General features: G+C 30.0%; 1 protein-coding gene across 1 annotated transcript in view; it reads right to left on the bottom strand.

Moving 5' to 3' along the window:
* The window catches only part of LOC135953083 (putative lysozyme-like protein), a 40,485-nt gene extending 23,818 nt beyond the window's left edge, over positions 1-16,667 (bottom strand). The window contains exons 1-3 of the mRNA XM_065502750.1: positions 16,641-16,667; positions 996-1,304; positions 574-928 (exon numbers count right to left, since the gene is read on the bottom strand). Of these exons, the coding sequence (XP_065358822.1) occupies positions 574-928; positions 996-1,304; positions 16,641-16,646 (670 nt within the window). The 5' untranslated portion in view covers positions 16,647-16,667. The remainder of the gene's footprint in view (positions 1-573; positions 929-995; positions 1,305-16,640) is intronic.
* Positions 16,668-17,186: the final 519 nt, after the last annotated feature.

The raw sequence follows: 17,186 nt of genomic DNA, 5'->3' as shown, positions 1-17,186 counted from the left end.
CAGATTAAATACATATCTGACATCAATACAAGAACAAGAACTCAACATCGACAAGAATCGTCCACATGCGACAAATGCAAGTACAGATAAGAAATTGTTTGCTGCGTTAACTACTAGATGTCTTGTCAAGACGGGTTGTAAAAACTTGTAGACATAATACAAAGTGTTAAAGTTATTACTAGCGCACAGCTGTAATAGAGTGAAATATTTATTATTCATTCCCTGCTGTCCTCTAAAATTAACAATATGAACAATTCGTATCTATAAGTGTTTACTAATTAGTTGCTTACAGCTGTAGTGCATTTAATTATAACAAAAACATATTTACATTATTTAAGTGCTGTGCTTTTCTTAAATGTAAAAAAATTTAATTAAAATGTAAAAACTAAAACAGATTTTTAAGATTTTAATAGATAAAGAAAACTTGTTAAATTTCTAAGTAAATTGAATAAATTTGTGGTTGAGACTCTTTTTAAAAAAACAACATGCAAAATAATTTGTTTGTTAAATAAGTATGTTAAAATACTTATGTAAATACTTAAAAGTAAATTTAACATTATTACTCATACTCACTTTCTGTATGTACAACTGGACCAGAGGGATGTTTACCACCGCCTGAACTACTGCTGCCACCGGAAGAAGCTCCAGATAATGAGGCAAATTTACCGAAAGGATGACCACCACCGCCTCCGCTAGGTATAGGACGCAATTTACTCTGAGCCGAGTTAATAATGTATTTGCCGACATCGGTAACTTTATCACCTGAGGCTGCCACCACTTGACCACTGGCACTTAAGGCATAACCACTGCCCTTAATCAGTTGACCCTTAAGGGCGGTTACACCACCGGTAATGGCCTTGACTGCTTGGAATATGGTATTCAAGACAGTTTTTTTCAAAGACCAAGGATTGTAGTCAACAGAATTTCCCTGTTGAGAAAAAAACAAAAACAAATCATTATAAAATACATACAAATTTATTTTGAGTTCCTTTAACACTTACATGATGTTCATCACCGCCATATGACTTATAGCCACCACCATAACCGCCACCACTGCTGCCGCCCGAACTGCCCGACGCTATCGAAGCAGAGGCCTGACCCAGACTAGATAGGAATCCTTGTTTTACATGCAGCGCATAATCCGCACTGCCACCCCCCGATCGTTTGTGTAACTGTGAGTCTTTATCACTGGCCGCTAAATCACTGTCCACCGTTACATCATCCAGTGAAATGGTCTTCTCCTCGGCTTCAGCTGGATACGAGTATGTCAGCAATGGCAGCGTTAGCAAAAGCAAATATAAATACTGAAATTTTAAAAAAAAAAAATCAAATCAAATAAATAAATACGTTGTTAAATTCTCTGTTTAGTAACATTTTAATTATGCAATAGATGATTTTAGGCGATGCAATTTGTATCTATGCGTCTTTTTTTCATGTTATTGCAGACTTACTGCCTCGTTTTGTCACGTAGCAAACATTATGCCTCATTTTGTTGAAAGTGTTTGTTTTGTTTGGCTTAAAACCAAACTACTTTTTGTACAATTTTACTTTAAATGGGAATGTATGCCAATGGCAAGCAAGTGTGTATTTTTATTTTGGTTTAAAACCAGTTGTAATGTATTGGTAAAGTCTGATGTATTGAATGAAATAAAATGTTGACCAGACAAAACGCGCGCATACTGGTTATAGGGATTCAAAAATATTTATAAATTCATTGTAAAATAATTATAGGGAGGAAACAAATTTGTTTAAATTTTAAAATTTACTATAGTTTGGATTCTATTGAGCTCCAAAGTTCAAATTTTATATCAGTATAGTGTAAAATTGTGCTTGGTCTCGTAGTAATGGTAGTGTTTGTATCTTAGTCAAAATGTTTCCCTAAAAATCCTTTTGTTATCAAAACTGGATGTATCTAAAACAATTATCTCCATTTTGTTCATATCTATTTTATGCTGTTTTATATATATTTTAACAAAAAATTATATAAAATCATAACGAATGAGAAAACAAAATCATCCACTATCAGATTTTTTGATTTTCTAAACAAGGCGTTACAAGACTGTTCAATTAATGATAGCTAAAATTTATATTTTTTTTGTCGTATTTTTTATAGAATTATTTTCGAAGTAAGTCCTTCTAACATAGAGACGAGACATTCCGATTTCAAAAATACAACAAATCATATGTCTCATGCAACAACAAAATACATTGAATAGCATGTATTTTGTTGTTGCAAGAGTTAGGTTTCTTACAATTACGTCTCGTCTCTATGTTACCCTATGCTTCCTAATTTCTCTATCAGCAATTGAGAATTGTCATTTTAAAACATTTTACTTCAACACAGTTTAGGGATTTTATCATTGTAATTTCGATTTATAAGAGATTTCATTACCGAATGATTTTTGTAACTTTATATACACAAATACAGCTCTTCACACTATTTTATAAAGAGATGAAAATTAAGATTGGATGCTAATTTACAGCACGATCAATATTTCATGATTTTAGGCAAGCCAAAGAACAATTATAATTTTTAAACTTTAATGGTATTTTTCATAATCAAATTTGTATTTTATTAAAGTTTTGTATAAAACAAAAATTCCATACAAAATTTGTTTTATAACCATTTGATTATAAATAAGGCAGTAAATATTTAATTGTCAGTATAATTCAAAGAGTCCTAAAGATCGCCATGAAGATAGTTGTCAAACTCAACAAGAGCTTGCAAAGTCATTCCGAGCTACTCAAGCAGCAATGTCAAAACGTTTGCGAGCAGCAGGATTCATCCAAAAGCAGGGAATTTGGGTACCATACGAATTTAAGCTGAGAGTCCTTGAACGACGATTTTGCATGTCCGAAATGATGTTTGAACGCTATAAAAGTAAATAATTTTTTTGCAGCGAATGCAATGAAAAATGGATCCATTACGATAAACCGAAGCATAAGAGATCGTATGTGAAGCCTGGCCAACCAGCCGAATCAACACCAAAGGCAAATATCCATGGAGATAAGGTAATGCTATGTATTTGGTGGGAGCAAAAGGGTCCTATCTGTTATGAGTTCCTGAAATCTGGCCAGACTATCACAAGGAACCTGTTCCGAAAGCAACTGATTCATTTGAAGCGAGAATATGCCGAAAAACGCCCAGACATGAAACCGTAATATTCCAAAATGACAACGCTCGGCCGCAATACCTGTTAAAAAGTATTTAGAATGAAGTGGTTGGAAAGTTTTATAGTCCAGACCGTACCTCCCCCCACGACTACTTTTTGTTTCAATCGCTGCAGAACTCTCTCGTCTGCAGCCTGATTAAACAAATTACACAGGGCAATAAAATCGAAAAAAATTTTAGAGGCTTTTTAAACCACTACACAATTTTGATGCATAAAATGATTGAATTCACTTAATTGTGAATAAATTCGAAAATAATCCATAGATTTTTATGGTCGATATCTCACTTTGCGATAAAGCAATAAATCTGAACAAATTCTGCCGTTTTCGATTTTTCATAATTTTTTTTAAACAAAAAAATTAGCTATTTTCATGTAAAAAATATATTTTTCACTTCAATTTTTTATTATAACTCCGAAACTGCTGAGCCGATTAAAACGCATTATATATGTGAAAATTTGTACATAGTATGGGGAAAATGCTTTCAAAATTCAATCAATGGAAAGAAGAACATTAACTACTCAATTTTATGTATATCAAAGTAAAATTTTTTGAAAATTAGCGAATTCACTTAATTTTGAATAAATTCGAAAAGAGTTAATCGATATTTATCATGGATATCTCATTTAGTTGCTATTATATGCAGTTTTGCGACAAAGTAATAAACCTGAACAAGTTCTGCAGTTTTCGATTTTTCATGAGTTTTTTAAAACAAAAAAATTAGCATTTCCACGTAAAAAATATATTTTTTGTTTCAATTTGTTATTATAACTCCGAAACTATTGAGCCGATTAAAATGTAATATATAAAAAGATTAAAGGTTATGTAAATTTGATGTTTTCCAAGTTTACTTCAATAACATCGGACTAACCCTTTTTGAGTTATCATAAATTATGTGGAGCAGCATCTAAAAAAAATCACAATTTAAAAAAAAATCTATCCATAGAATTCAAAAATTTTACCATTTTTGTAGTTAGGTAACCATGATGCACTGTTCACTAACCTGTTCTTGTTATTGACCTGAGTTATTTTTCGTCTTACGATCATTTATACAGCTAGCTGAACATGGTTTTTGTTGTAAAAACCGGGAATTTTTTTCAAGCAGGCCACACTAGAAAATGTTTAATTCATTTTGTGATCAGTTGTTCGTAGAACACTTTTCATTGAGCACTTAACCATTTCAAGAAAATTATGTGGAACAAAACTGTTTGACATTTGAAGAGGAAATAGCGGAAGAATTAATGGAAAGGTAAGAGTCACCACCACCCGAAGTTTTGCCTCAAGCACAAGCGAAGCGGCTAAAATGACTTTAATTATACCCTACACCACCATAGTGGGGAGGGTATAATGCGTTTGTGCAGATGTTTGTAACGCTCAAAAATATTAGTCTAACACCAACCTTAAAGTATACCGATCGACTTAGAATCTCTTTCTGATTCGATTAAACGATGTCCGTCCGTCCGTCTGGTCGGCTGGGTGTCCATGTAAACCTTGTGCGTAGAGTACAGGTCGCAATTTTGAAGATATTTCGATGAAATTTGGTACATCGGCTCAAGGACCAAGCGTATTGAAACTGGCTGAAATCGGTCCATTATTTCACCTAGCCCCCATACAAATGTCCTCCCGAAATTGGACTTTATCGGTCATAAATGTTTAATTTATATATGTATCTCCACAAATTCCGCTCCAAATAAGTTTTATATACACAAAATTCATGTCACCAAATTTTGTTACGATCAGTCCATAATTAGTCATAGCTCCCATATAGACCCGCTTCCGAAAATCACTTTAACACAAAATTCAACATAGTTAAGTTTAATATAGACATAAATCACACGATCTATAGTAAATATATATGAAGGTTTTCTAATTGATATTTTCTGAATCATGCCAATGGGATCCTAGTATTATAAAAAGCAAATATATAATATCTGACTCTTTTCTAAACCACAATTGTTAAGGTGCAGCCAGCATATATAAAATGGTGAAAATGGTGTGCCAAATAAAAACAGGAACATTCATATTTGGTATACTTCTTAAAAACATGTTGTAATTTTATCAAAAAAAAAAAAAAAAACATGAAAAAAGCAAAAGAAAATAAGTGCAAGTAGTTTTAAATACTTGCATCAGTTTCTTTAATCCTATAACGTGTGACAACTGTTACCAACATTAATTTGTGGCAGCCACATACAAGCTACAAAGTAGAAATAAATACACATGTTGCATAATTGCATGCATGCATGCATTAATGCCTGTTTCGTGGTATAAATTGTCAATTTCATCTTGTCATGCTTTAGGAAACACTAATTTTCGGTATTTTTTTCTGTTTAGAGTTTTTGATTTTCTACAATTGCGTTTATTTAAAACTAAAACTAAAACAACTAACTTTAATTACAGGTATTTATCAATAATTGTTTAAGAATTTCTTAATTGAACAACAATTGTTTTAATCAACAAACAAATATACAAACATACATGCAGATGTATAAAATAATTATAGTTTAATATAACAATAACAATCTGCTGGTAAGTTAATATCTTTATTTGCATTTATTTAGATTCACTGACAGATGATGGGCATATCAAGTTTAAATTGCTACTCATTCATTCCATGGCAACTTAATTGAATTTCACAAGGTTTTGTTTTATGTTGTTGTTTCTATGAAATGAATGAATTTTAACGTTCACTTAAGACAAATTGAAAACTGTGCAGATATAGTTAAATTTATTATTTATGGTCCATTAAATTTGTGTTTTTGACAAGTGAAGCATTTAATTGAACATTTAGCACATTTAGCAATCGTTAACTTTGTAGTTTTTTTTTTCTTCTGTGTGTCATCATTTAATGAGTTTTATTTCAACTTAAACATGGTTAATTTGGTCAGTTGAGAATTTGAAAAATTTATGTTTATTTATTGCTTTGAGATTTGGATTGCTAAAGAACACTGTGTACTTGATGGACGGCTGAGTAAAGTTTTGTAGTAATGATTTAAGTTTTACTAATTTATATCTCAAATATAGAAATTGGTAAATTTGGTAAACTTATATCTTCTAAGCTAATAGAGATACAATAAATAATCTCCATACCTTTAAAAAAATAGCAGATAAGTACTTTTTTAAATTCGTACTTTTTATTATATTCCCCAGATAATACTATTTACTATAGACTTTTGACATGTGCGTCTCATTGAAAGTCTACTACTACTACTCATGATATTACTATTGACTAGGTACTACTTTTTGGGACCATATGTAGACTTTGGAACCAGAAACTCACTGGCACATTTTTAATTCTAATCTACACTTTTGGTACTTTTCTGAAGTAGATGTCAATAATTAAACTGCATATTATGTTAACATCTAATGTTGTATTAAAAAATTAATGCTTTTCTTTTTTCCAACAAATACAAATATAAAAAGGAAGACGCTTCGTAGACAATGTCGCCAAAAAGTCCAAAAAGAAAATTGACGACAAAGCTGGTGAATTGAAGACACTTGTCTCCCTCCAGGTTTCCTTCAGGGAACTTTTTTACTAACACATGTTTATAGTTAGGTACTGATTTTAAAGAGTCGAACTACTTGTTATACTTAATAAATACAAACATTTCTGTGGACTTTTGACAAGAAAACTTAAGTGGAATTTTAAAATTTTTCAGGAGAGCGTAAAAACTGTTGAATTGATCGATAATTATTTTATTATTTGTCCTTTAAGAATTTCGAAAGCTTTGTATAGATCTTTGAGACCAATAATAAAGTTCTTCAAGGACAAATAATAAAATAATTATCGATCAATTCAATATTTTTTAGGCTCTCCTGGAAAATTAGAAAATTCCAATTAAGTTGTTCTGTCAAATGTCAACAGATTTATTTTATATCATGTTTTTCAGTTATAAAGCAATGTCAAATATGTAAGTACTATTTGGAAAGTCGAAACCTGCTCGAAAATTGCACTATTTTTTGAACTCTTTATCAATAAAATACACTAATACCCCGATTTGAGGCGCTAATTGGGACCGGAGAAACGCGGACCAAAGCACGATTTTCCATACATTAGTATTGATTATAATTTTAGCTGACAAAATAGATTTTTCAATAAGAAATATCATATTAATGACGCAAATCGGAGCAATAACGAGCAACTTCGTAAACACGGAAATTTTAAAATGACGCAACTTCGAAACGACGAAAAACTAAGCGGCACAAACCAGGGTATTGGTGTATGTTTTTCTATACACTGACTCCAATTTATATATTTTGGGTTATTTGATATGTATGTGCTCTACGTAGTGCAGAGAGAATACAATTGATTAATTTATACATCCCAGGTAATCTAGCGTGAAGTCAATTGTCAATTAATTATCTCTAAGTAATCTAGAGTGTAGTCACTTCAAATGTTTATTTCGTACTGCACTTTTTTGTGGGTAATTCGTACAACTGGTTTTATACAAATTGTGTTGACATAATTCTTATACAGTTTATTTTCTTTTTGCTTAAGTATACTGAAATCCCATGTAACCTAGCGTTAAGTCAGTTGTCGCTTTAGTATCTCTAAGTAACCTAGAATGTAGTCACTTTAGTCGTTTATTTTTTAATGCACTTTAGAAAGCAGTTAGTTTAACCATCAAAAATAATCAATTAAAGAGTAGTAGGAGTAAGTTTTGGTTATGAGCAATCGGATATTGGACTGTCTATGAGATGTCTTTTGAACTGACTATTTGAGGTCAATTTGCACCCGTATATGGACAATTCCACTAGAATGACAACCGCGACTGAAAAAACAAAAACCCTTGAAACTTTCTTTCAAGATGATTTCAACAAAAAGCTACTATGTGAAAGTATTTAGAGCTTATTACAACACTTTAAGGGCAAAAATAATAGCTTAAACTGACTATATTTAATTTTTAAATTTGTATGTTTTAGGCTAAAGTTGCGACGAAAACTAACCTCCTAATTAGCATGTAGTATGAAATGAATTTGACTCTGATTGTTTTTTTGCTATTATCAAATTGTTTATTGAAACCGAATATATATTTTCTATTATTTTTTTTTGGTTTTTGTAAAAAAATTGATCACATACGGTATTTCACGTACGATATTATATTTTATTTATTATAAAATCATCTACAGATTGTTTTTATTTAAATATGACGGATTGTAAAGGAAAAATATTTGGTTTATTGTTACAAATTAAAAGAAGACATAACGTCTCTAACGATTCGCATATTTCTACATGAACCTCAAAATTACTTCCGTTTTATCTCATATACCATTATTTCGCTCGATATTTTCGAAAACTATGTTTCCAAAAAACTTATTATTTTTTGATCTAACTACTCTATTATTTCCAACTTTATGCAAGTATCTCCAGAATGTTTTTCTGATCACCACTCGTATCTACAATATAAATTAATTAAGACTTGACCAAATACTATCCAATTGAACTAAATTATCTCACATTACTGATTCAATTAAACTCATTAATTGAAAATATTGCTACTAAATAACTACTCATCTAATCCCTTTTCTTCCTTAATGCACAGCAATCAATTTCCATTCATAATTAAATAACTTCCCTTAACAATTTACTTCCTCAACAAGCAAATTAAAAGAAAGATATGTATGAAAGGAAATAGCTAAATAAAAAATTACATCATTTTAAATTCACTCTAATTTATTCATTAATATTATATTATGACACGCGATTATGTCAACTTCTTTTCAAATTTTGTTTTGACTGAAAAATTAATACAAAATCCAACAAAAAGGAAACAAAACAAAATACTCGTAAGTTAAAACCACAGCAGCGAGACAAAGAAAAAATTTTATGACTAAATGGTTGATGGTGACCCCGTTTAAAGTGATTGTACCACATTTTGGGTTGAGTTTTTTTCTTTCTTTCTCTCACTGTCTCTCTCTCTTTTTAGCCAAATACTTAAATACAAGTTGGGAATGAATAAATAAATAAATGATGTGCAGATGATTTGATTAATAAATTAACAACGAACTAACCTATCACAATAATGTTTACATATAAACAAGAAGAATATACACAATAATAGCCACAGAATTGACAACCTGAGAATTTTAATTTGTTTAAACATGTGCAAAAAACTGTTTCAGTTTTTTTCTCTATATTTATTTTTTATACCCTACACCACCATAGTGGGAAGGGTATAATGCGTTTGTGCAGATGTTTGTAACGCCCAAAAATATTAGTCTAACACCCACCTTAAAGTATACCGATCGACTTAGAATCTCTTTCTGAGTCGATTAAACGATGTCCGTCTGTCTGGCTGGCTGGCTGTCCATGTAAACCTTGTGCGCAGAGTACAGGTCGCAATTTTGAAGATATTTCGATCAAATTTGGTACATATTATTTTTCGGCCCAAGGACCAAGCCTATTAAAACTGCATGAAACCGGTCCATTATTTCACCTAGCCCCCATACAAATGTCCTTCCGAAATTGGACTTTATCGGTCATAAATGTTTAATTTATAAATGTATCTCCACAAATTGCGTTCCAAATAAGTTTTATATATACAAAATTCATACCACCAAATTTTGTTACGATCGGTCCATAATTAGTCATAACTCCCATATAGACCCGCTTCCGAAAATCACTTTAACGTGCATAAATCTCTTAAAAATGTTGGTATACTAACAAAATTCAACATAGTAAACTTTCATATAGACATAAATCACACGACTTAATTTCATGGTGATCGGTCCATAATTGGTCATAGCTCCCATATCTTCCGAAAATCACTCAAAAATATAAATTATTGAAATTTTAAAAGAAAAATGGTTTTGCTCTTTTACTTAGTGTAGGGTAAAGCCCGACCATACTTTCTTACTTGTTTAATTTAGCATTTGTTTTCTGTACCAGCAAATATGTAGGTAGGTATGTGCTCGTATATATCTCAGTGTAATTATTATGAAGATTTTTTTATAAAAAAAACCGGAGATAAAATAAATAAAAAAATTAAACTTTCACTTTATAAGGGAGTGTATGTTTATTGTGTTATTTATTTTGAAATTTTTATTAACACTTTTTTATTGTCATATTTTTTACACAAACCTATCTTTTTTGCTTAACAAATGTTTTGAGTGATAATACAGTATTTTTGATTAGTTTTAAACAAATGTCAATATGATTTTTTTTTATTATTTACAAAATTACATACAAATGAATTTATTCAACAAATATTAGCATCTTATAAAACAATATTTTACAGGGTGTTAAGACTGTTAAGTTGATTGTTTGTGGCCATATACATTTTGTTTAATATTCGAATCTAATTGCTAGTTATTCATATTTTTCATGTCTTAATTAATACTAGTATTTATTATACGTCATTTAACAGACAAGTTAATTAATGTAATTATGTGTTGCAACGAATTTCTATAAAATATTGGGTGTTAACTTAAAAATGCGGGATTTACAATAGATGGCGTATCATTTGCACGCGGTTTATGTTTTGTAATAACTTAGTATATGTCATTTTGAAGGGTACATCTATTCTCACTTAGTTATTGAACATTATAGTGTAAACCATAGAATAATATATCCATAGAAGCGTTACTGAGAGGGAAAAAACCTAAGTCTGTTGTCAAAAACCTAAGTCGTGAAAATGTATTAGTACATAGTTTTGAGATTGTATTCGTGCCTTTTTAATTTTCACTAGACACACAGAGTTTTATAAAAATGTTTAAATTTTAATTTATTTAAATATTCTTCTATTTTCAATGCCAGAAATTGAAACTCTGTTCTATAAATTAAATGCCACCACAAATAAAATTAAGTGTCAAAAATTAATAATAAAAATATTTTTTTCGTTTGAACAAAATTAATGTGTTTCGGCAAAAAAGTGTCCTTAAAAGTATTCAAAAAATTTGCCAACATTTGTGTAGAAGTGTAATAAAGTGGTTCGGTCTGTATTTAATCGGAAAATCAAAGTTAAAATTTCAAATATTTTGATATGTTAAATTCTCTCAAAAGTATGTTGAATTCACATATCACAAGTACGTGTGAAGAGAGTAATTATTGTTACTCTTAGCTTACTCTCAGTTGCGCCTCTAGTTGTACCCTATGGTGTAAACTATAGGGTAACATAGAGACGAAATGGTATTGTTAAAAACCTAAGTCTGTTGTCAAAAACCTATCTCTTGCAACAACAAAATACATGCTAGAGAATGTATTTTGTTGTTGTATCAGAAATATTATTTGTTGTATTTTTGTTTGACAAATCGGAGTGTCTCGTCTCTATGTATAATTCTCTATGGTGTAAACCATGATACAATAATTGTAGAATGTAGATTCACTAGGGAGAGTTTTCAATATTTAGCCCTATAACGTCAAACTTTGATTTTGATTTTTTTCATATTTTTTTATATTTTCTTTTGTTACAAGAATTGTATAATTGAGAATTTATTTTCTACTGGGTGTACCTTATGTTGTTGTATCATGGTGTATCAACAAAGTTTCTTTTTGCTTTGAAAATGTCGAATTTTGTGCCAACCAAACGGCATATGCGGGAAGTGTTGCTTTACTTCATTAATTTTAAAAAAAAGTGCTGCTGAAGCATTTCTCACCAAAGCTTATGGAGAATGTGTTTCATCAGTTTCAATTTGCGAGAGAAGATTTGTTCGTTGCTAAAATGGTGATTTTGACACGGAACACAAAAAATTCCCAGACCAGCCAAAAAAAAGTCTGAAGACCAAGAATTGGAGGCATTACTCCATAAAGATTGTTGTAAAACTCAACAAGAGCTTGCAAAGTCATTGAATTTCAAAACGTTTACGAGCAGCAGAATTCAATCAAAAGCAGAGAAATTGATTACCATACGAATTGAAGCCAAGATACTTTGAAAGACGATTTTGGATGTCCGAAATGATGTTTGAACGCTATCAAATAAAATCAATTTCGCACCCAATTATTACTTGCAATGTAAAATGGATCTATTACGATAACCCGAAGCATAAGAGATCGTACGTGAAGCCCGGCTAAACAGCCGAGTTTACACCAAATCCAATTATCCAAGGCGCTAAGATAATGCTGTATATTTGGTGGGATCAAATTATCTATTATGAGCCGATGAAATTTTAACTACGATTTTCCGACTAAATAAAGGCCGAACCACGTTATTACACTCCTATATAATATTTTACGAATTTCTTAACACTTTGCAGCACAATTTTATTTCCAAAAAGCGTTAATGTTTGACACTTAAGTTTAGTTGTGGTAGAATTTAAATTATAGAACATAGTTTAAATTTTTGCCCCCATATTCATAAAAAATTGTTTAAAATAGAATTTAGTTAAAACACATTTTAGGCCTAAAATAGTATTCATAATCAGCATTTTAAGTAAACAGTATTTTAATGTTTTTTTTTAAATTTTGTGATGGTAACACTATAACTTTTATGTGCCACTTCAATCATAGTGCAGCAAAACAACGAATGTTAAATAATAAATCTGAAATTACAGATTAAACTTGCATATTCAGCGTATAAAATCCGCTCCTTATTATTAAGCTTTTTTTTAAGAATTTTTATATATCTTTTTCAATTATTATTAATCGAATGAAAAATATTCTGCGATTAAATAAACATCACTATTTTATGGTTTCTTTTATTAATTTATTATAACCACCATAGTGGGGAGGGTATTATGCGTTTGTGCAGATGTTTGTAACGTCCAAAAATATTAATGTAACACCCACCTTAAAGTATACCGATCGACTTAGAATCACTTTATGAGTCGATTAAATTCGGACTATTTAAACATCTGTCCGTCTGGCTGTCATGTAAACCTTGTGCGGAAAGTACAGGTCGCAAATTTTGATGATATTTCGATAAAATTTGGTACATACAATTATTTCGGCCCAAGAATGAAGCCTGGCTGAAATCGATCCATTATTTCACCTAGCCCCCATACAAATGTCCTCCCGAAATTGGACTTTATCCATCATAAATGTTTAATTGATAAAGGTATCTACACACATTTCTCTCCAAATAAGTTTTATATATAGGAAAATCATGTCACCTAATTTTATGATGATCGGTCCATAATTAGTCATAGCTTTCGTATAAGGCTCATTTCCGAAAATTACTTTAACGAGCATAAATCTTTTAATAATGTTGGTATACACATAAAATTAAATACAAATAACTTTCATAAAGACATAAATAACATGATCTAATTTCAAGGCGATCGGTCCATAATTAGTCATAGGTGCCATCATAGCACTCTTCCGAAAATCATTCACGAAAATAAATTATTGAAATTTTAAAAGAAAAACGATTTTGCTAATTTACTTAGTGTAGGGTATTATAAGGTCGGGCTTGACACTAACAACGAAAAAGGGGAAATAAATGAGAAACATTGCCAGCTTACACAAAAAATCGGTACATTAGTTATTGTGCCTTTAACAAACGTTTATGAAAACAATACTTTTATAAATTGTTTTTAAAGCTAAAGTGCTTGTTAACAAAATTGTGTTTTCAATCTCCAATAAGGTTTTTTATGCTTTTAGCCGTTATTCTTTAGTAATACTTGAGGCAAACTATGGTAAATTGATATTTTTAAATATTATAATTTATTTATTATTATTTTTTAATTGTTGGATTGAATTTTTTCTATCAATTATTTTTTGATAATAAAAAAACAAATAAGAACACTTGAGTACATGTGCAAAAACAGTTTTCGTTTATAAATTTCATTTTTTTCGTCAGTGATATTCGGAAGTGTAATTAATGTGGGAGCTATGACTAATCATGGACCGATCGCCATGAACTTTAGACGCGTGATTTCTTTTTATGTGGATATCACCAACCTTATATGGGATCTATGGTCAGATATGGATCTATCCGTACCATTTTTTGTATTTGGGGGGGGGGCTATGTGAAATAATCAATATCTTTAGGACAGACGGGAATTCGTTAAATTGGTAGATAGGTGTTACTTTTTTACAAGATTTTTTGTTAAACTTTTGTAAGTTTTTTTGGGTCAAAATTTGTAACTAAATTTTTAATCAGATTATGTTCAAAAATCCAAAATTTTGCATGCAATATATCAAAAAAAGTTAAGATTTTTTATAGAGACAATGCTTGTGAAGTTTCTGAAGAGTAATTATAAGCTTTTTATACAAGTATTTGACATTAGTGAAAACCTTAGGACTTGAAATGATATAATTTTATGAATTTTTCGGACTGAGTTACCTCAAAACTAAAAAAAATTATAATATGGTGATTTTCCATGAAGAAAAATACATATAACAATAAAATTTAAATTAATGTAAAATTTTAACGATTTCAGATATGATAACAAACTATGGAACTAATGTAGATCCAAGTGTCCTTAAATCAATGGTATTATAATTTTTACCATTTTTTATTTTCAAATACCGAAATTCTTAAAACGATGAAAATGTGTTCCAAAAACTGTGTTTTTTAAAGAAATGTGCCTACTTTGACATTATCTACTGTGTGATAGTAAAAAAACGTTGTATGTTTTTAAATAATATATAGGGTTATGCAAATATGGAGCTTTTTTAGAGGATCGTGCCTTTGCGTTGTTAGAATTTTTTACATAATTTTTTTTTTTTTTTAAATTGGCCAAATTTGAATAGTTCTGGCGGGGTACTAGGTCCGCTTAACTGAGTCAAGTTATACTTTACACGCTTTAGTATTAAGTTTTCATTCGGGATCATATAAAATTTGTATATAGTCTCGAAGAACATTTTTTTATACAAAAGAAAATATATAATATATAAATTTCAGCTCATTCGGATTTTTGGCGACTTTTTAAAAAAATGTATAAGACCCGAGATGACCAACTTTGAGGAGCCATGTACTGGTCCCCATTACGCCAAGGATACTGTACAACTTGAAAACACCTCAGCAACCATGTGAAATTTCGTAGCAATACCTCCAATAGGTTCCGAGATACCGAATTATTTAAAAAAAAACAAAAATGTTTATAAACCACTGTGTGACAGTGCAATATTATTTTCGAATATTCGAAATTAAATGCGAAAAATCGAATTTATGTTGGACAATTTTTGAAAACTTTTAAATTAATCTCTACATCATGAGGATTCTTAAACAATAATTTAAGATTTATTTGGGTCAATTTCTTACATTGTTGTTTTTAACACTTTTGTTTTTATTTTATTAATTGATAGTGCGTAATGTTTGTTTCTAAAGTCTTTCGTTTTGTTTGCAATTTTGTATGATTGAAGTCTTCAAACTATGAAAATCTGATTTTTCCAATGAAAGGAAACAACAAATATTTCAAATAGACTAGTTGACATAATTTCGATAAGTAATATTAATGTAATATGCAGCTTTTGTATAAATTGTATCAAAATAATATTTAAGAGGGAGGAGTTCGAACCCCAAAAAAAAGGTTTTTTTTAATTGTTGTTTTTCCAAGTATTTGCTTAAATTTATTAAGTATTTTGGCGAACAAATGTAATTAAATTTATTAAAATATTTCACAACCCCATTGATAGTATGGGCCACATGCATACAAACAACTTCATTATGCATATGTACGTGTTTACTGGAGTGTGAGACACGATAGTGAATGAAATACATACTTAGTTAGTACAACAATATTACATAATTTCTAATATATAAAAATATAATATGTTACTCATCATCACACATAAATGCTCTCGCTTAAACGTCATTAAACTGTTACCTCTCGTTTGCCAAAGAAAGTAAAAACAAAACAAACATAAATGTTAATGGTAACGCACATATTCATACGTTGAAAACCAAAACACTCATATTTACAAGTTTTATAATAAAAACTGAGTGATAACTGAAACAATATTAATGGAAGTAAGTGGTAGAGAGGGAGAGATGATGAGTGAGTATGCACTTGAACTTGTTTTATCACAATCGCAATAATTGCTCATTGTAACGGTATTAGTAGTGGTATTAATGCTACTTTATTGTTGTTATTTGAGATTTTCACTTAAACAAATAAAAGAGTCTTTTGTTTTTGTTGCTGAGTGTTTGAACAATAACAACATGCAAATGTAAATAAATCAATTGGTATTTGCTGTTGTTGTTGTTGGGTCTGTGTGATATTTTATTTAATTTGTTGGTCATTGTCACTTTGAATACCAAATATCGTGGGTAAAATTTACAAAATGTAGTTGGTGATTTTTTTCTTCATTTATTTATTGTATTTATTTTTTATTGTTGTTGTTGTTTTTGTTTAATAAACGCACATATTTTTATTGTTGAAATCCGACTTTCACTTAATTTTTAGCATCCAAAATTTTTATATTTTGTATTGTTGTTGTTGCTAATTTGCTTTGTTTTTTGTTTTCTGTAATTTCATAATAATTGTCTTGCACTTATTTTGGTTTTCTTTAAATCTTTGGGAAATTTTTTAATATTTAATTTGTTTTGTTTTTAATGTGAGCCTTATTTTTCTGGTCACTTTAAACTCACCTTCATTTTATATTTGTTTTTTTTTTGTGTATTAAATTCAAACCCAAAATTTGGTTTGTCTTTTTATGGTCTAAAGTTTAACTTTAAAACGCGTTGAGAAACACGTCCGCTTTGTTTGGTATCGTATTGACTTTTACTGGCTCAGACCGGCATATGAACGGTTGCTGGCTGTCGTTAATGTATGGCTGTATATTATTTGTTTGCTTGTTTTTGCTTTCTGTAACCTTTCTTAAGCGTATTCAATTTTTTTTTCTTATCGATTTGAGTTTGAGTTACTTTATTTTTTGAGTTGTTTCGTTATTTGTAATTTTTTACACTTTCTTTTTACTACTTTTTAACAAAATAAACACAGCACAACAATGGTAACTCTGTTTTATTGAATTTTTCCGTTTTATGAAATTGCTCTTAATTTTATTGGGTTTTAAACTAAATTTTCAAATTTTGTTGGTAATCCTCAAAATAATTGTAGGTAGTCAGTCGTTGTTATTCGTTTAAAGTCTTAAAAACATTTGTTAGTTTTTCCGCTTTGTAAGCGTCTTTTAAAGA

This window comes from Calliphora vicina, chromosome 1 (genome assembly GCF_958450345.1).
Source record: "Calliphora vicina chromosome 1, idCalVici1.1, whole genome shotgun sequence".
Lineage (NCBI taxonomy): Eukaryota > Metazoa > Arthropoda > Insecta > Diptera > Calliphoridae > Calliphora > Calliphora vicina.
The sequence above is the reverse complement of the archived record's forward strand: the minus strand, read 5'-3'. Positions and strand labels throughout refer to the sequence as shown.